Raw genomic sequence first — 20,610 nt, 5'->3', positions numbered from 1 at the left:
AGGGGAAACACATTAATTAACGGATTACTAATGTAGCATATAATCACAATAACACACATTACAACTAATTACTAATCTCCAACTCATTACTAATCATAACCATTGATTACCAATCGATTATATAATTACTGCACCTGGATGAGTTAAATGATGACGTCACCCTGCTGCTCTATTTAAGACCGGGAGCAAGTGAGGGCTTTCCCATTCTGGCGAATTGCCCGATGATGCTGGATGTAATTACCAGCGAAACGTCGTACTCAAACTGTTAATGTTGTGGATTCACTCTTCAACACACCGGTGGGCTAAAGTAGTGAACTAATTGTCTTTTGTCAACGTGACACTTTTTTTGCTGATTGGCCGTGTCGGGTGGTGGAGGGTTACGACACATTTATAAATAACGCGATCTAACCTCAAAAACATTTTATTATGCATTACTATGGTTCAAATGTGTATGTTTAGTGTGGATCGGTGGGACGGTGGTTAGCACACTGTGCTCCAAACCCGGCGACCCGAGTTCAATATCCCGCTCACGGCCACCATCAGTGACGAATATATGAACCGGTCCTGGACTTCTCCTAGGTCGAATCATGTTTAAATGAGTACCTGGAGCTGTGTGTAAACATCATTCGTGGGGAAGCAAAGGCGTGGCGTGTTAGCCTCCTCCATAGGCGCTTGCCAAGAGCACTTGCTCCAACGGCCCGTTGGAGGCTAAAAGGTAAATCTTTGTCTTTAATATATACTGTGCTAAAAACTGCACATGTAATGCGTTCAAAACTCATATCCAACCCAACTTTTCGTTGATTCCGTCACTGGAATGTGCTTGATGGAGGGAGGCAAGATGGAGCCTGGATGGATGCCTACCACCATGCACGTGTGTTGTTGTTGGCTGCAGGGCTACGTAGTGAGCAGCAGAGGGCAGTGCAGCAAAATCCATAGTTGGACTGTACTACGTTGACGGCATCCCGAATTCTTCCTGGGTCAATCAACGGAGTACTGTAGTACCCGATTCAGGGAAGGCTCGCTTATGGATTCTGCCATAAGAACGTGGAATTGTCAGCGCTGGCAGTGGATATGAGCAGGGCGACAGACGCACTTGCTTTGGTGGGACGGCCCCGTGACACCCCACGTGTGTTGACGGCGAGCGGCGAAGGGCTGCGAGAGTTCGGTTCTTCACCGGTGGTGCACGCAAGGGAATTCCCAACCGGGGTCGTGAGTTCTCACTCGGGGCTCTGGGGCCAGCGCGTAGCCAGCAGCTCGCCCTGTACGAGCATCGCGAGCCAGCCGGCTGCGAACGCGACATTACATTTGAGAAAGTCCCGCCGTGGGTCCAATTACTTTTTGGATTGAAGTTCAGCGCTCCACAGACGTCCTCCAGGCAGTGCGGATGCGGAGATGGCGCTGCTCGCTTCTGCGGTAGTTTGTTGCACAATGGGTGTGACTTTTATCCCCCGGTGCTGCCTGCGTAACTGGGTCAGCAGCTGAACACAAACACAACAGGCATGGACAGCACGGACAGCACTGCCTTGCTGTGCCCAACGTAGACGACGGAGGTGCAGAGGGAACAGAGGATCCGGGACGCCGGGGGCAGTGTGGGGGGGGGGGGGAGCGTCATCCCGGAGACCGCGTGGGGTGCTTCGGACACTTAGGGGATTCCTCTCAATGGGAAAACCAATGAAGAAGGGATGAGGTCACCATCCCCGGCAGAACCTTGCGTTATTGATCCTACAATAGGTTCGTGTTAAAACTATTAAAAGGTATATGTTGGTTAGCTTGTACAGTGTTTCACAAACTGATAAAAAAAAATACAATGCACGTGCGTGCTTTGAGAGGTGTGTGATTTGAGAGTGCATGGACACAACCTTGGACACTCGAGTTGACATGAACCCACTCGGGTGAAGAAGAAGAATAAGAGGGGTGAACGCAGCACTAACCCAGCAGAACGTCGCGGAGTCTCAATAATTGTCTCTCAAGACGGTCCTGCATTGACGATGTGACAAATGTTTAAACATCCAGACAGATGGATGTTGTGCTGCCTTCGCATTATGGGAGTTGTTGCAGGGCGTGACTACTCTGTGTGACCCACCACCAGCCTGGCCGAACAACGCCCTGCTATGCGCTTATTCCTCTTTTTAATTTTCATTTCCTCTTTTTTAAAAAAAGAGGAAATGAAAGTTTACATTCTTGGTTCTTTCGGTAAATTCACGTAAATAGAAAACAAAAAATAATAAGATACAATTATAATTTTTATTCATTCAACGGTTTTACTTAACTTGACTCTGTGTCGTGGTAAAATCTTGTAATCAAAATTTAGTCTACTTCCTGTTGTCCAATGAATTCCAAATGTTGCACACATACTCAGATCCGGTGACAATGCATGCCTGTATTAAAATCGGCATCAATACATTAATTGGCTCTTTTAAAGCAATTAACATTTTGTATGGACGGCGTATTAATTAAATATTTGTTTGGGTATGTCCAAAACGCATTGGTCGCTAAACTCTCGATTCACCTCGCCCAAGAAGCAGGCGCGCCTGCTCCGTGCCAACGAGTTACGGGCACCCTCACTCCACACAAACAAAAGTTGTACATTGAAGATTCATTTATAAAATAACCAATTAATTCAAGTAAGCGTTGATGTGGGAGCAGGCGCCGCATCATTGACATACTTCTAGACCGTGAGTTAAACGAAGTTGTTAATAAAACAGTTTTTACAAACTTTATTTTTCTATTTACGTGACTTTACCGAAAGAACCAAGAATATGAATTCCTGCAGTCACGAAAGTTTTAAGTCTAAAAACGAAGGTTTAGTTTGCGCTGTAAGGAAATGTAAACCACTTCTCAGAAGCATTCAAATACATGAGCGTCATGAGCAGCAGCAGCAGCCGGTGCAAGTCAATGTTGAACCTGCAGGGAACTCAAGGGCGAGGTGAGTCTCATCTGCAAGAGTCACCTCGGCAACCAACAAATAAATCGACCACGAGAACAAAATAGAGCGAGCGGCGTTACAGGAGGACGCGCGGGGTGGGAAGGTGGCCACCTCGTCCAAGCCTTGCCGGTGGGGTGCGTAGCACAGGCCACGCGTACCAACAAAACACCGGGCACCACATGCCTCCACCGCCTGCGTTGCGCTCAGAGAACGACGGGTGGGTGGGCAATGGCTCAGCTTGGTGACAGCGCACGAGGAAGCAGCGCAGAGTGGGGTCACGTGGGCACAGCTACCGCCCTCTGCACGGACGGGGATTTCCAGTCGGCACGCGTTCTGTTGACAGCGTTGTTCGTGTGCTCATACAGACACCGTGATCACACAGACAGACACGGTGTTTATACAGACAGACACGGTGTTCACACAGACAGACACAGTGATTATACAGACAGACACGGTGTTTAACACAGACAGACACTGATTATACAGACAGACACCGTGCTCACACAGACACGGTGTTCACACAGGCAGACACGGTGTTCGCACAGACACGGCGTTGACAGACAGACAGACACGGTGTTTATACAGACGCTGTTTACACAGACAGACACGGTGGTAACACTCGGACACGGTGGTGAATGTGTCGTAGGGTCGCGTCGTGCCCGCTCAAAGCCGCGGCTTCAGACCCTTCGCCAAGAGCCGGTGAGTGTGTGGGTGCTGATCACAGCACTGGACCCAGCAGTCTGTCCAGGCTCTCTCTACGGGGGAAAATTGTTGTCTTTTTGTGAGGTGAGAGGTGGCCCAGCGGTTAGTGCTCTCCTACGAACCCGGCGATTCGGGTTCGATTCCCACTATGGGCCCAACACCAGTGACTATTGTCTGAACCGGTCCCTGGGCCTCCCCTTGGTCGACTCAGCCTCAAATAAGTAGCTGGTGCAGTGGCGTGTCAACATCGCCACTAGGGAGACAAAAGCGGCCGGGTGAGGTGTTGGCCACCCAACCCCCTTGTGTAACGCACCGGCCTTCATAGGTGCTCGCATACAGCACTTGCCCCGGCAGTCTGTTCAAAGCTATACGGGGTCTTTGGTGTGTGTCAATATGTACGTGTCAATGTGTCTGAGTTCATACGGCAGGCGAGGCTGTCTTGTTTTGGGTCACGGAGCCCACTTGCCCAGACATGTTTGGCTGGATAGAGAGAGGAGTTTTGGGTTTGCTTCATTTGTAGCCAGTTACAAGGGATACCTGTGGTGCATGAGAACAACAACAACAAAATAAATACAACCAAAGATTCCATAAAAACGTAGGTACATGTGCAAGTAAATGCAATACTTTTGTCTAAGAGTGACACAAACACGTGTTTCGAAAAAGTGCAAACGTAGAAGCAAGAGGCACCAGAAATGGATAACGTTGCAAGCACTGTTTTGGCTTAATTGGGGAATAAGGAGAAGACGTGAAGGGAGGGAACCAAACTGGGGATGAGCTGCTCGGGTATTCCAGAAATGTGGAGAAGCAACACGGATTTTTTTTTTTACCAACGTTTTAGTGAATAGAATTAGGAGGAATAAGGAGGCACATTGGTGGATTTGTTTAACCCTGTGGAAGGTAAGATGGACAATTTTTGCTTGGAATTTAATGTTATAAATTTGTTACAAATTTTAAAATTGTTAAAGTTTTTAATTGTAAAATGTTTTACATTTTTTTATGTTATTGAAAAAATATATATCATACATGAAAAATGTTGCGAGCATCTCTTACACATTAGACATGGGTGAAATGTATTTTTGGAGGGTGGTACAGAGGGGAAAAGAGTGCCATGAAGTTCGCTATCCCAATAATTTGGCGGGAACACACTGACCACTCAAGCAACTGCTAGTTCTGCATGGTGGACCCTTACAAACGTCGAACTGACAAAAATGCACCTAATTTTATTAAATTTGCTTTCTACTGTGCTTGTTTATGGGTCCATTCTCTCCTCCGGCCGCTATAGGGGCAGTAATTCCACAACGCTCCGTGCTTGTTTGTTTAGAAGTCCAGTATCCAGCTCGTCCATCCCCTATGGGCAGGAATTCCACACAACTCCCCCTCTGCCCTCCCCTCTCTCTCTAGTTAAGGCCTCGACACAGAGACGTCTTTCTGTGTGCCTATGTGTGTCTCTGTGTGAGTCTCTCTCTGCTTGTGTGTCTGTCTGTGTGTCTCCGTGTTTATGTTTTGTCTCTATCTAAAATTTAGCAATCTTTGGAAGAATGTAATCAACCAGGTGGGGTGTTGACTGTTTTGTTGGCCGACTCTCTGTGTTGTATTGCATTATATTTCCAAGTTTACTAGGTTTGTTTTCTTATTCATTTGTACCTGGTAATGGTTGCTTGTGTTGCAATTGAAACGCCGTATTATATAATTATTTAAATAAATTTCTTCCTAAGTAACTTTACTGAAAGAACCAAAGAGTAATTCCTGCAGTCACGAAAGCTTCGAATCTAGTCTAAGAATGCACCTGCTATCAGGTATCCGGATCTTCCTTCATCCATCGCCTCGGTGTCACACTGCCATGAGCTCCCCATACCTACTCCTCCGGAGAGCAGCCGTCTTTAGAAGAGAGCAGCATGTCAGAGAGCGAGGAAAACGTACATCCAGATGACAATTTCAGAGGTGGAGCTTAGGAGAGAAACCCATACTACCCCAACCAAAAAGAGCTTAACGACTTGATCAGAGATCTTGGTCTCACCAAGTCCAATGCCGAGCCTTTGATGTCTAGGCTCAAGCAGTGGAACTTGTTGGAACAAAGTGTGCAAGTTGCAGATCAGAGGAAGCGTCAGCAACCTTTTTGCAGCTTCTTCACCCGTCAAGATGGGCTCTGCTTCTACCACAATGTGACCAGTCTGTTCGAGGCAATCAGAATCACCTGTAACCATTGGCAGCTCATCCAGGAGCCTCAAAGCCATGCTGCTCCATAATGGTAACAAGTTCCTGTCTCTGGCTCACTCGGTGCACCTCAAAGAGGATTACAACAGCATCAGGATCTTGCTGGATGCCTTGAAGTATGATGAGTACGGCTGGGAGGTCATCGGAGACTTAAAAATGGTGGTATTCCTGATGGGTCTCCAAGGGGGTTTTACCAAGTTTCCCTGTATCTTTGCCTTTAGGACAGCAGGGACACCAAGGTCCACTATCACAGGTGGGACTGGCCACTGGTGGACCCCCGGTAGGTGCTGATGCCACCACTGCACATCAAATTGAGCCTTATGAAACAATTTGTTAGAGTTGTAGATAAGGAGTCGGCAGCCTTCAAGTACCTTTGTAATGAGCGACTTCCGTGACACGTCGTGTAGAGGGTGCTTCTTCTGTATTACACTGGGCACAATACAGGCCAACACTTATTCTTCCTCACATTGAGTACAACACTAGATATTAACGTCTTTACTGGCTACACACAGCTGATCACTCGGCGTGGTCCCATCGACCCTCGCATGGCCAAGCCACTGACTGGCGGCGTAACGATGACGACGATGGAAACCACGCAGGAGATCTTTCACGTGACCGGACGACGGAAAAAGATGTCGGCGAGCAGCAACGCAGCCAGGACCCAAGACCCCACATACGAGCCCGAGCCCGCTCTCCCTTATATCCCCCCAGGTGTGGCTAAGTCCCGCCTCCGGCCACGCCCTCTTGTGGAACCTTAGAGCAGGTTCCCGGAGTATCTCGGCGAGCCCCACCTTATACCTTTGCCCCAGATAACACCTCCCTCTCTGATTAGTTACTTAACCGTGCTCGCACCCGTGATTTCCCTTCTAGGCCAGCAGATGTCACTCTGTCATTACACCTTCAAGACTTCTTCCCTAAGCTGTCTGAGGCAAAGGTCAAAGCCGGTGTCTTCATCGGACCACAGATAAAGAAGATCCTGGAGTGCAATGAATTCCCCAAGAAGCTCACTAGTAAGGAGAAAGCGGCTTGGAACGGCTTTATCGCAGTGGTTCGTGGCTTCCTGGGTAATCACAAGGTCAAAAACTGTGGAAAACTGTGTGGGCTGATTTGTGAAAGTGATTTACAGTATAATCATAAATCTCGAAAAACGACTCTCTTCTTAATCTTTTGTAGTCATTTTTGTATTACAGTCATACCTCGGTATACGACCGCTTTGGAATACGTCGAACTTGGTATACGTCGTGTTTTGACGAGAAAAAATGTCTTGGGATACGACGTCTTGCTTGGGATACGACGCGCTTGCTAGAACTTGTATGGGTCGGGATGAGTCACCGCGTACAGTACCCGCGTACACAATACTGTTACGGCTCTAAAAAGCCGTAACAGTATTGTGTGGAATGACCAGACAATGTCACACTTCAGGAACATTCTTAGAAGAAGGCAAAAACAAACTTCAATGGACAAGTTTTTAGTAAAACTCAAACCTGGTGAGCCTCAACCAGGTCCAAGTCAAGAAAAAAGACAGAAAAGAGAAAGAGAAAAAAACCCCAGAATTTCAGCTTCCTGAAGTTTTAATGGAAGGGGACTCTCCTTCAAAATAATAACATCTCCTCCTGCTCCCCTTCCTCACCACCCACCTCGTAGGCTATCAACTCCTCTCAGCAAGGCAAAGAGATGTTACTTTTTATTTCAATTTATTTTAATTTATTTATGCATTTATTTTAATTTATGTATGCATTTTAGTAATAAGTAGTGTCTAAATTATCTTATACAACCCCATTAATGTATAATATGCCATATAAAATATCATTTCTTATACTCTGGAATGGATGATTTCCTTTCCCTTTATTTCTTATGGGAAAAATTCGTTTGGTATTCACGTCATTTTCGGTATAAGTCCTACCTTCTGGGACTAATTAACGACGTATACCGAGGTACCACTGTACTTTAGTATAAATATATGTTAATTTTGATTATTCTTTTTTTCTAACTTTATGTGAACGAAAAGACACAAATTCGCCTGTTTTCTCATTGAAAATATGTAAATTTCAAAATATCACTGTCCTGGTCACAAAAGCAAAGTTTGTAGGGAATAATAGCCATTTTCTATACTTTTTAGGCATAAGCAATTACGAAATAACACTACCCAGGAACAAAAATTGTGTTACATAGTGTTATTATTGATGGAGACAATTTGAAATTGGTCAGATAAGTTGCAAACAATTAATAGAATTTCAGAATTTTAGCCTTTTGTGTACAGATTCAAATGCTTTAGAAGAGTTGAGGAAGATGATTCCACAATGATGAGATTCAGGACTGTTGGAGATAAAGTCATGAGTATTGAGTACCATAGAGGCTGTGTTATATTTTTCTCGAAAGCCAGATGGCTTAGCATGGAATAGGGCATATTCTCAGATTAAATTTGTGGCGAGTGATTTTTATATCTTCTCAAAGATCTGGATGAGAGGGGATGATTAAGATAGGGCGGTATTTGTTAGGGTCATCTCTAGCGCCAACTTTATGACGAGGACGCACGAGAGCAGTTTTTCATTCTGGAGGGATGAATGCCATTGAATGGAAAGGTTGAATATACTGTTTGTGCTATCGGTTTTGCAATGAAGTTTTCCACAAGCTGGGGGGCAAAGTTTGGGAGACCATCGGCACCATCACCAGAGGAAGGTTTTGGCGTGGAGAGCAAGGTTTGGATTTCAAATTCTGACACTGAGAGGAAATTACATTTCTGATTAGGGTGGATGAGGGTGGAGTGAGGAGGGTCAGTTAAGAGGCGTGTGAATCGTGGTGTTACAAGCTTGGATGTCGGTGGTGAAGATGTGGCCTGCAGATCTAAAGTGTGAGTTAAACCCATTCACAATTGCAGTTTTATCAGAAAGGCAACTGCTATTGAGCAAAAGCCTGGGCAGTAGTCAGTATTCAGACGTTTTACCTACAACGGTCTTTATGGCTTTCCAGAGAAGTGTGGGATATTTTGAATCCAAAAAAGTATCTTGAAAATAAGTGTTTGGTCTGCCAATCTAATTTGATGCAGCGAGTCATTAGGACTCTATGGTTGGTCCAGTTTGAGTCCAACCCGGTTTGCTTAGCAAGTTTCTAAGCAACGTTTCTTGAGCAGGTGAGATGGGCAATACATGGCTTGAACCAGTGGGCTTCATTAATGGGGCATGTTTGAAAAGGTCGAAGGCCAAGCGGTGCCCAATATGGAAATCTTACAGATGTTAGGTAGGTTATGATTAGCTATGTAGCTGAAGACCTGGTGGTCTAAGGAATTAAAATCACATTTAAATATTATCTTAAATGGGACTATAAGCAGTTTTGTATGTCAATATTGAGTGGTTACGAAGATTATTTTCTCAAGACACCCACTTTTACAAACTTTGATGGAGCATTTGACATGAGAACATCAAGGATTGATGAGTGGTCAAGGGTACTTTCATATTAGGACGTGCCTCGTAAACAGATGAAATGACATAGGTTGAATTCAACTGTCAAGGCAAGAGCTTCAGTCAAGGGATTAACCCAGTTCAAGTTGCCAGTGATTATAATCAGCTCCCCTTCAGGTAAGGCAGAAATGGAATTGCACAAAAGTAGGGGGCTAAACGGGCACGGCACGGGCTACAGAACAGGTGGGCTAATGTGGTACAGAAGGATATGGAGCTGAGTGAACTTGCCGATGACTGGTACCAGCAGTGTCAAGATCGGCCTCTATGGAGTAAAGTTCACGGGAATAGTAGCCACGGTAGTAGCGATAGATAATATGGCAACTGAGTGAGTGACTCGAGTGAATCGGTCAGTGATTAATCATCAAATTGCTTCCACGAGATTGCTTCAAGTTGAATTATGTTAAGTACAGTGAAGCAGGTTACAGCAACAGGAATTGAACTTAAGCAAAATTTGTGCCTCGTAGCCTTGGAACTACAGCCTTTGTGCATATATATGAATGTGCATACATATTGATGTGCGTATATGATGATGAATGTGTACTGACTTATGTGTGTCTGTCCCATCCAGGAGAGTGAGGCTCCACCATGGCCCGGTTGCACATCCAGGTCCTCCTCGTCACATTAATTACACCCTTGTTGTGGTGTTTTTCAGTCGACCCGCTGAACATAAAGACTGCCATTCGTCTTGTGAGTTTAAACATAACAAAGTGTACACCAGCACAACATACACGAACCAGGGAAGCATGCGCCTTGCCACTAAAGGTAAACCGACTAATACCTCCAGAAGCGAGGAAAATCCTGCATTGGTTTCAACTTCTCTGAATTTCATCAGCGGGGTCAGGGGATAACATTCGAACTGCGCTAATGTTCAGGATATCACTATGTATCGATTCTCTATCGATTGGTATCCAGTCACCTCCGAGCCCAGGGGGTTTCAGTCTCACATCAGATGGTAATCTCTGCTTGATCCATCAACTCTGCCTCATCGCCACAGCATCGGCCACCTCTACAGTGGGCAGGGAGACCATATCCTGAGGCCACCGGGCCCGGTGCATGTCAGATGGAGCAGCTGGTGCTGTGATGGTGATTGTTTTTACGTATTAGGATGGACGCCTCGTCAGACTGAAGAGGCATTCTTGCCGTGCTGATGAATATCCCCTCAACAATATTTGCTGCAAGAAATGCCAAGCCGGTACATTAGAGGCATCATCACCACTATTGCCATCACAAAAATCATCATCTTAATCACCACAATCATCACCACTCTTACCACTACACCACCATTATCATCGGCATTGGCATCATCATTAAAAAATGCATTACTGTACACAAAACATTGCAAAATAGGAATAGTCTGAAGTTTCTCTTCCAAGCTGAATGGATTTAAACCCATCTTTATTTTTTATTGTATTTAAAAGCTGTTTGCTAACAGAACTTGCCCCAACAAGATGTAAGGGTATACTCAGGATGTATGTATGTAACATGGCCCAGCATTAGCCCTTTCGCCGCTTGTTGTAGAGGTTTGTGGTTTTAGTCTGGCAGGCTACGCTGGTTAATACTACGGGTATATTAATCTTGAAAATAATGGCTATATACTTAATTGTGGACTTAAAAGATCGCATAATGTAATAACAAAAATAGCAGGCCATTGTGTGCTGGCGTCATGGTCCAAATATGTTGAATTAGAAATATTACGAGCAAATTACTTAGCTATCAACACCCACCACTGCAAAAACTTGGTAGGACTGGCCTGCAAAAGTCTTGAGAGTCAGTGGGGCTTTATTTGGTAAACAAGCATATTTGTGTGTGTATCTACAGGAAAGCTTCTGAAAAGCCACTGCACCAGTAGCTCGGACACTGTGTGTGAAGACTGCTCCAATGGAAACTATTTGGATGAGCCCTCTGCCAATACGAAATGCAAACAATGCCGTATCTGTGACTATGGTATGAGAACTCCCCACGAAAACACACGGCCCTCGACTACATGTGGCACAGCACAGTCCAGCCAGCTTGTTTAATTTAGTGTGGTCATTGCTCTTTATCATCACTTTAAGATGTAATTTCTCCAGGGCTTCTGGCCTTCTAAGGTCATGAAATTTCGTAATGTCATAAGGTAGGGCTGATCAAACTATTGCCCGTGTGCTCAGTGTTTCCCACAGACTCGTTTTAATACTCCCCAAGGCATTATTCAAATTGGCGATGAAACTTGGCCCTTCAAAGCTTTGAAATGAAATTAATAATAATAAATGTTTGTCAATGGCAACAACACTTTCAGGAGTTAAATGCCAATGTCGAGCTTTGCTAGCCAGGAGAGGGCTGCAGGAGAGAGTTTGTGTAGTTTTCCCATTCATCTTCCGTCAAAGGAGCGCAGACTACAGTGGTTTACTCTATGGTCCATAGTTTGGGTTCTCATCATGAGTTTCATGGGAGAATGATGCAGGAAGGCAGTAATGGTACTGTCTTGGTCAGTGTGTAGGCCGTGTATGCGTGGGACAGGCGAAGGGTAGGGGTTGCTGGGGGTGGGAGGCTAGTGGGTGAGGACTTCAGCTTTTCGAGTCCAGCACATGAATACTTTTCTCTCTGTACATCTCAAGTCTCTTCTGAATAGATCTCATATTTAATGATGTTTTCTTTTGAGTGCAGGACATCTTTTTGTCATATAATAATTAGCATGCATATTCCTTATTTTTTACATTTGCACAGTACATTTTAGGGGCCAAAATTAAACAATCTAGATATTTGGATGTTTGTATCTGTAAACATGGATGTGACTAAATGGGAAATTTCATTTTCAAGCCGTTCTAGAAAATACTTGGAATTAACATCACTTACTCTTTGATTTTATGTATTCGATGTTTCAATGTGAATTGACACGTTGCTGGGTGGACATGTGACACCACTGCAGCCCATAACCTGCACCCCATAAGGCATTGCTCTGCTACATCCGATGCCATCTGCGGGTGCAACGAGGGGTCATACTGCAGCCACAAAGATGGCCCGGAAAGCTGCCTGGATTGCAAGCCACACACGACGTGTCCCCCCGGAGCTGAAATTGCAAAACCTGGTGAGATGAACTTCCATCGTAAGGGGAAAATACTCAAATGTGTCCAATGTAATCGAACTACCACGTTGACTGGGACTTTGACATGATGTTGTCAAGTCCATTGTGCCGGCATACACACTGTGGTTACTGTGTGAATTTGGCATTCATGAGTGCGTTTTGACTCATGCGTCTGTATGGTGTAGGGAGAGATGTTCTAGTGTGATCAAGAGGGTAGTGCAAGCTGTGTGTGGTGTAGGCAGTGGTGCATCCTGTATGTGGGTGGTGCAGTGGTAGTGTAGCGGTTAGTGCGCTGCGCTACGAACCTGTCGACCCAGGTTCGATAGACGCTCACGGCCAACACCAGTGATGATTGTCTGAACCGGTCCTGGGCCTCCCCTTGGTCGACTCTGCCTCAAATAAGTACCTGGTGCAGTGGTGTGTAAACATAGCCACTGGGGAGACAAAAGCGGCCGGGTGAGGTGTTGGCCACCCAACCCCCTCGTGCACTGTGCCGATTTTAATAGGTGCTTGCTAACAGCACCAGCCCCAACAGTCTGTTAGTGGCTATACAGGAGATCTTTGTCTGGTGGTGCAGGCTGTGTGTAGGTATGTAGTTAGGTTCATCATTGCACATTACAGCAGAATGGGAACAATACAGGGGCATATAGCAACAGAAAATAAACAGACTGAGCAAAGAAATTTGTAACCGCGCGCATAAACAAGAGGCGAGGAATGGTTGTTGCTATGCTTTCTATAAACTCCTGTCCCATGTGCTAGCTAAAGTTGGCCCTCAGGATAGTCATCCTGTTGGGTGAGTTTAATGCCCGAGTGGGTCATGTCACAGATACCAGGGCCAGTGATTGGATGGCATGGGCCAGATCAGCTTAATAATAATGGTAAGAGACTGCTAGACTGCTGTGCAGCCCATGGGCTTATAATCACCAATAGGCTGTTTCAGCATCGGCGCATCCACATAACATCATGGATGTATGCTGGGTCCAAGCAAGAAGATCTGCTGGACTCTATAGCGACAAACAGCAAATGCGGCCCATGTCCTTAACACCAGGACCTACTGCGGAGCTGATCTGCCCACTGATCATCGGCTTGGCATCCGTAAGATGTGCCTGCCATTTTTCGACTGGGGGGTTGGGCGTCCATGTAGGACCCCATTCAAGCCCAGAATAGCCTGGTGACAGCAAACTGATAGTTGCAAGAGAGAATTTCAACACTGCTTTTAGCTGCGTTTGGCATCGTCCACCCCTGCTCTTGATGCTGAGGGGAAATGGGTGAGGTTCACAACTGTGACTGAAGCAGTTGCAATGGCTACATTGGTTATGCAGTCCAGACCTCCCCAGAGAACGTGGCTGAAAGAGGTGTGCAGGCTGGTTGAGAGAAAACGACAGACCCACTCTCGCCGTCTGCAACATCTCACGTCAGAGAATGAGGCTTACCGCAGCCTTCACTCGGAGGTTCGGAGAGCCTTGTGGTGCTGCAAGGTTGAGTGGTGGGCGCAGGTTGCTGAGATAGAATCAGCCTCGGTAGTCCGTGATCACAAATCACTCTAATTCCATCCAAAAAGTAACTTGCAGCACCTCACCTATCACCATCCTTCCCCCGCACCTCAGTTTGCTATGTATGGTGCAAAAGAAGTTCAACATATATACATCCTTAAGAAAAACAGCAGTGATCTGATCTGACCCCCAGGACCAGGTCTGGAGGTTCACAGAGCATTTCTGAGGTCTTCGGGCCAAATGGGCATGACCCTGTAGCAACTCCCTGTGAGTGGCTGGGTGAGGTGTGTCATATGTTGAGGAAGTATGAAGGGCGATCCAAAGTCTGAAACCAGGAAAAGCACTGGGCAGAGATGATCTCCCAAACTACTGAGGAAGGGTGTCGTCCGTGTGCAGACTGGCCTACATATCACAACTATTTGGACCACAGGATTGGTGGTTCCCCCATTTTGAGGGGGACCGCACAGATTGTAACAACTACTGGGGCATCTCCCTCAGTGTGCAGGGTAAGGTCCTGGCAAGGATTAATCAACATCACCTTGCCAGGTACACCAAGAGGCTTGTGGAGCCCCAATGTGGTTTCAGGCTGGGGGGTCCTGCACGGATGCCATATTTTCTGTCCGTCTGCTATAGCAGAGGTGTAGCAGACAAACCTAATTCTCTGCTTTATTGGCCTGGTAAAGGCCTATGTTACCATCAGTAGGTTAAAGCTCTGAATTGTTCTTCATTCTTTCTGAGTCCCCGACTCTATGCACACAATCATTAAGGACCTTCATGATGGTGGACAAGCCCGGATAAAGTTTTCTGGCTGGGAGTCTGAGCCTTTCCCTGCTCACGTTGGGGTGCAACAAGGATATCCTCCGGCTCCCACATTATATAAAATCTTCGACCACTTAATCCGAAAAGCCTTCCATGGTTATACCAATGGAATTCCTGTCTGCGACATATACAATGAGAGGCTGATCGATGTCCTGGTGTGGACGAGGGATGGCTCCCTACTGGTCAACCATGTTATGGACGCTGATGATCTGGTGGTTGCTGCTCACTTTGATTGGAATATTCTGCTGCTGAACCTGGAGCCTGCCACTAAGATCTAGGGCCTTACTATTGGCCCAATAAAACTAAGCACCTGCTTCGGTATTTTATATCCAACAATGCACCCCCTCAACTCCCCATGAGTGATGGGGCAGTTGTGGAGAAGTTTCCATACTTTGGTGGTGTGCTTGTGAACAGCACCAGTTTTCCAGCAGATGTCTCACTCCGAATCAACCGAGTGGCATCTTTTCATCGGCTGCGTAACTCTGTGTGGAAGCTACCTAGTCTATTGCTCCACACGAAGCTCTGGATCGTCTCACCCAGTCATGCCCTCCATTCTCTTTGCTTGCGAAATGTGGCCTCCTCTCATGGAATATCCACACTGGTTTGAAACTTTCAGGCTGGCCTGCCTACGATCAAACCTGGGTTTACCTTGGCTAGATTGTATGAGCTCACAAATGCTTGAATGATCTGGACACATTCCCATCAGTGACCTCTGACGGGCAAGGCTGCATTGGCTGGGTCATGTAGCCCGCATGCCCAGCCATCACATGCCCAAATAGCTTATGTTTGCCTGATAGGAGCATAATGGGCACGATACAGACTGGAGAGGAGATAGACGGATGCGGTATAGAAGGATGTGGAGCTAAGTGGACTTATCAAGATTGGCCTCTGGAGGAGGCTCATTAAGGACGCTATTGGGCAGGTGGAAGCAGTCGCTCTCCAACAGTGGAGGGCGGATAGAGTGATGCTCACAACGAGCGGAGCCCCTTGTGGCTAAAGTTAGCTCAGTGGGGGGAAATGTGGTGCATCTGCCAGTAATCCAAGCCAGTCAACCCATTGCACCTGGGTCTGTCTCATGACATGTCAGTGAGCCTTCAAAACTTCGTGGCCTTGGAGTGCACGTGGCCTGGCACAAGCACCGTGGTGACATTACCACCACGTTGTGGCGAATGGTGGCTGTTGTTCTCGTGGTTTATGCACTGCACGACCGCCCCGGTGACATATTAATCGCACATGGTATCTGAACCCGTCTTAGCCTGCTTATAGGTTGACTCAGCATAAAATGATTACTTTGTGCAGAACTTGTGAGAATTAAGCATCAGGGCATGAGACTAGTCACAAACTTCACACCCCGTGCTGACCTTAAAAGGTGCTCACCAACAGCATCTGTCCGCAAACAGCAATTATATGGTTTGTAATCCTAAATGGAGGATCATGATGCCTGTTTTTTTAGTGTATACACACGTGTGGGCATTGTGTGCCTGTGTGATCTTTGAACTTGTTTGTGTGTGTGCACACGTGTGTGTATGTATGCATGGCAGCCTCGCCATTGGAAGACGTGGAATGCAGAAAATGTGGGGTTGATTCATACTCTCCTGGTGGGAACGTCACCTGCAAGCACCACACCGAGTACGTGCAACACATTTATGTCCGAGACATGCATCCATGGCCACAAATTTCCTTCAAACCATTTGAAGATGTTAGGTCTAAACGTTATTGCACTCTTCAATACAATTTACATTAATATAGCATCCAAGTGCAACTTCATCTGTCTACTCTCATCACCAAACCCATTTCTCAATAAAAATATTAAAATGTTAATTTCCATCACTGGCATAACCCCATGTTCATTTCATCAGGAAGACACGTTAGGAACGTTGATATAATGCATATTAAAGCATATAGTTGTCACTCATTCCATTACTTTCTCATAACGAGCTTGATGACTGTAAAAGTATCAATGTTGTTTCTCCGCAGCTGTTCGTCTAAAGGGATGGTGATAGTGCTGCCCGTGGAAAACACAAAGGACGTCGAGTGTACACAACCCACCAGTAAGTGACATCTCAGTAGATAGTGTGACAGACAGGTGGCCTGGCAGGCGCAGGGCTAGGTGGGCGCGCAAAAAGACATGCGGGCCGAGGTGGGTGGTAGGTCACTCGGGCACTGCGGAGTCATGAGTTGATGGTCTCCGCTCAGTTACCAATGACTGGACAGTTACATTTGCTTTTCTTATAATTACACTGTAGCAAAGCACCTGGCTCACAATTAGAGGGATACACGTTAAAATCGCTGCAAGGGGGTGACGTGGGATCAACAAAAATTAGTAACACTTGATAATCCTGCAGAGTTCTAACAAGAGATTGGTCTCTGCTATAGAAATGGGGGATTTCCATTGATTTCCATTGAGTTCAATAGCAATAACATGGCCCCAATGCCCATTTAAGCAGACACCAAACTTTTCGGCTCAGAAAGTGAATCTCAACCCATAACATTTAACAATGAAACATTTAACCTGTGTGCTTGTGTGTGGTGGATTTTGTTTTACAGACTATGTGCTAAACATCATAGTTGCTTTAGTTGTCGTCGTTTTCATCTTCATAATCATCATCATCATGTGGAAGTGTTCAAATAAGCTGCGATGCATTTTCAAGAAACGTAAGTAGATTTGTTTTAATCACCTCTGTACATAACATTAATTTCTGGACACATTATTGCAATATTACTTAAGAATGTCTTCTTTAAATCCAAATGTCCGGTTGTTCTCTCTTAGCAGAGAAGAACTCCGAGGAGGAAAACAAACTGGTATGCATGGCTTGACGGCCAGATTCATAACATCGCTGCCACCACACACTGCTGCATTCGTGAAACCCTGAAGGATCGGGCTGCTCTGCCACCCACCACTGCACACATTGCAACATGGCTTGTTTCAATGTCCAATGGCACGGTAACCAAAGACCCATCCAATTGAGGCGTCAGCAACTTTTACAACCCACATTACAGTATTGCTGACTCCTTTAAAATGAGCTTATCAGGACTTGACAAGAAGCTGATAAAACTTGAGCAGTGCAAGGGAGACCTGATGGTGCTAGTTATACGAGCAGTACTCTTCTCCGTTTGTGGCAGTAAGCCAGCAGTGGAAATTACTTGTTCGCATGGCAGGAGTCAGTCTCACTGTAAAAAACAATGCTGACTTTCCACAAAGTGGTACTCATTTTATGATTGGCCCCAAAGGAATAATGCCGTGTATAATTGACGCCGTGGATATTTACTTGCATCCTTCCAACTGCGAGTTGAGCGTTCTCCCAACAGCGTCACCTGGCTGTATATACACTTTATTTGTTTTTTCCTCAATGGGTAACACCCACAACATAAGATAAGCAACAGGAGAGTAAGTTTCCCTAAAATAACTGAGCCCCAGATAGTCCTGGTTTTATAGCCTGTACAAAACAATCATTTTCTGCGTGGTGGTTGTGTAATTCTGTGATGTGGTTTTTAAATGTGTGTGATGATACCATTAGACCCTCGGCGTTCAGAAAATGAAATTGTACATCCCTCTCTCCCTCCCCTCCCTCCCTCTAGTTCAGTATCAACCCTGAGCAGGCCCAAACCTCAGCTGAGATTACCGATGAATTGGAACGAGAAGGGGATGGGTAAGTGACGCATAAGGGATGAAGTGGTGTGCCATTCACTCGTTAAGATGAATAAGCTGTGCATTGTGGGATTCCAATGCCATTTACAGGTCGCCTTCCACCATGATCACTGACAATGCTCTAGTGGGAGAGTAATATATTGCCCTTTCTGTGCAGTATCAATCATTCGGTCTCAAGGGAGGGAGGGGAGCCATTGCGGATGGAAAATTCAGGTGAACAAGCGACTGGGACGGGTGACAATGACACCACGGATCGTGAAAATTTGGAAGACGACTCTCCACCATCTCCCGGCACAGAGCAGCCGCTCGCACCGCAGCAGCCTATTATCATCCAAAACATCACTAACAACATCCAAGCAGGTACAGTCATTTAAATTGAGTGACAAACTAGGTCTGGCAGAGCAGCATCACAATACGAAGACATTTTCATATTAAGTGGAATTAAAATTACATAAACGTTGCACTGTCCTCTTAATAGATTTACCATACAAATTGACTTGGGTTGTTAAAATCTTTTTGTAGGATTACCGGTTGCCATCCATAAGAGTTTTTTGGGTTAGATCGCGTAAATATATAAATGTGTCGTTAAAACCCGCCACCACCCGACACAGCCAACTTGTAACGGTTGTCACGTAAACAGAACATGCCAATTCGTCACTAGTACAGCACACCGGTGTGTTGGAGAGCCAAGCCACAACTTTTACAGGGATGTAGTTTTTGACAAAATGGCTGAAACATAGCACCTTAGTGAACATTTTAACGGAGGTATTTGCACGTTTGTGAGGCTCTCCGAATAACTCGTGAATATGCCTACTTCCAAATTACTGTTCCCCATGTCATCAGATTTTGGATGCTAAGCTGATTGAGCCTGGATAGTGCATGAATGGGCTACAACCATGCGTAAAACAGCTTTCGTAGGTCCCTGCCAGGCTACATTGTCAGCAGAGGGCAGTGCAGAAAAGTAAAATGTACTCAATGCTTCTCCCATGTCTGTGTTCCCCACCTTCACCAAGCTGTATTGACCGGCGTGGTCAAGTTGGGTCAAATAACCCCCACGAGCAGCACGGTGTGGGAGGCCCTCATCGAGCAGTGGATTGTGTTAGGCTATGCATATACATCCCTGAAACTAGGATCATGAGTTTAGTATGCTATTACAATTTTTTTCAATTGTGCCTCAAGGGGATAGGTTCTACATTTTGATCTGAACCAGTGCCTCTTGATTCTCTGAACCAAGTCATAAGCCATTGCTTTTAATAATGAAACAGTACTCATAGCTGTGAGCAAAAAGTTAATAAAAACTGGTGTTTTTTTCTCAGGTCCAAACTTGGGTTTTAAGTTTAATGTGCAGCTGACGATGCCAGAACCAACAAACGCCACGCCAAGCAAAACTCCACAGCCACCCCAACCTCCACAGCCATCCCAACCGACACCCCCATCACCACTCCCAGGCAACCAGGCCCGCCCTGACACCCAGCCCTGGCCCGAGACCCAACTTGATCCCAGCACCAAGCCCAGCCATGGATCATCACTGCATTCACAGATATCGAGTGACGGTGACATGCAGGATGACAATTTCACGTCAGCACATCACCCGATTCACGAGGAAACGACGGGATACAAGATGCCTATTCAGGAGCAGGGTGAAGTAGCTCCAGAGAAAGACAGCTGCTCATACCGAGAGCCTGTGAAGGAGTCCGGCAAGCCTGGACAGGAGCCGGGCGATCTTATGGTTTAATAGGCAGGGGGTGGGGGGGTAATGTTATCCTATTAAGTGTTTTTGTTGTTTCTTAAAAAGTTAAGATGTTGACTTTTTTTAATCATTAAATGCAATTTAAGTTGGTACTTTGTTTTCCTCCTACCGAAACATTAAAGAATTGTCAAACATCCCTAAACAGGATTGTCCTGAAATATCTTCAGATTAGAGGCCGACCGAAACTGAATTTCTGGTTTCAGTCGAAACCAGAAACCGAAAGTAAAAAAAAAAAATTTTGATTTAAAGCTTTCGTGACTGCAGTAATTCATATTCTTAGTTTTTTCGGTAAAGTCACATTGAAGAGAAACAACAAAATAACAAAATATATATAAAACAATAAAAAATTCTCACGACGTTTCGACCATAACTCAAACGGTCATCATCAGGTGTGTCGGTTTGCATAAATTTATTTTTAAAATGGCACATTTATTTATTTATAAAAAAATTATACGGCTTACCAAAAATACATAAAGTTGATACACCTCTTCGTCCCATAGTCTCTACTATCAGCTCCCCCACCTACAAACTAGCTCGT

General features: G+C 45.6%; 1 protein-coding gene across 1 annotated transcript; it reads left to right on the top strand.

Annotated features, from left to right (window-relative positions):
* The first annotated feature begins 3,580 nt into the window (after window positions 1–3,580).
* Window positions 3,581–20,214, top strand: LOC142930172 (uncharacterized). Its single transcript, XM_076072318.1, has 14 exons — window positions 3,581–3,625; window positions 6,069–6,122; window positions 6,713–6,852; window positions 9,953–9,987; window positions 10,405–10,492; window positions 11,119–11,244; window positions 12,206–12,364; window positions 16,215–16,302; window positions 16,651–16,724; window positions 17,221–17,328; window positions 17,444–17,475; window positions 18,253–18,323; window positions 18,480–18,682; window positions 19,639–20,214. Exons 9-14 carry the CDS (start codon window positions 16,667–16,669, stop codon window positions 20,055–20,057), a joined length of 891 nt encoding a protein of 296 aa, XP_075928433.1. The 5' UTR covers window positions 3,581–3,625; window positions 6,069–6,122; window positions 6,713–6,852; window positions 9,953–9,987; window positions 10,405–10,492; window positions 11,119–11,244; window positions 12,206–12,364; window positions 16,215–16,302; window positions 16,651–16,666; the 3' UTR covers window positions 20,058–20,214.
* The last annotated feature ends 396 nt before the right edge of the window (window positions 20,215–20,610 follow it).

This window comes from Petromyzon marinus, chromosome 37 (assembly GCF_048934315.1).
Source record: "Petromyzon marinus isolate PM22_M1 ecotype Great Lakes invasive population chromosome 37, UKy_Petmar_22M1.pri1.0, whole genome shotgun sequence".
Lineage (NCBI taxonomy): Eukaryota > Metazoa > Chordata > Hyperoartia > Petromyzontiformes > Petromyzontidae > Petromyzon > Petromyzon marinus.
Note: the sequence above shows the minus strand (reverse complement) of the source record. Positions and strands in the feature narration are given on the sequence as shown.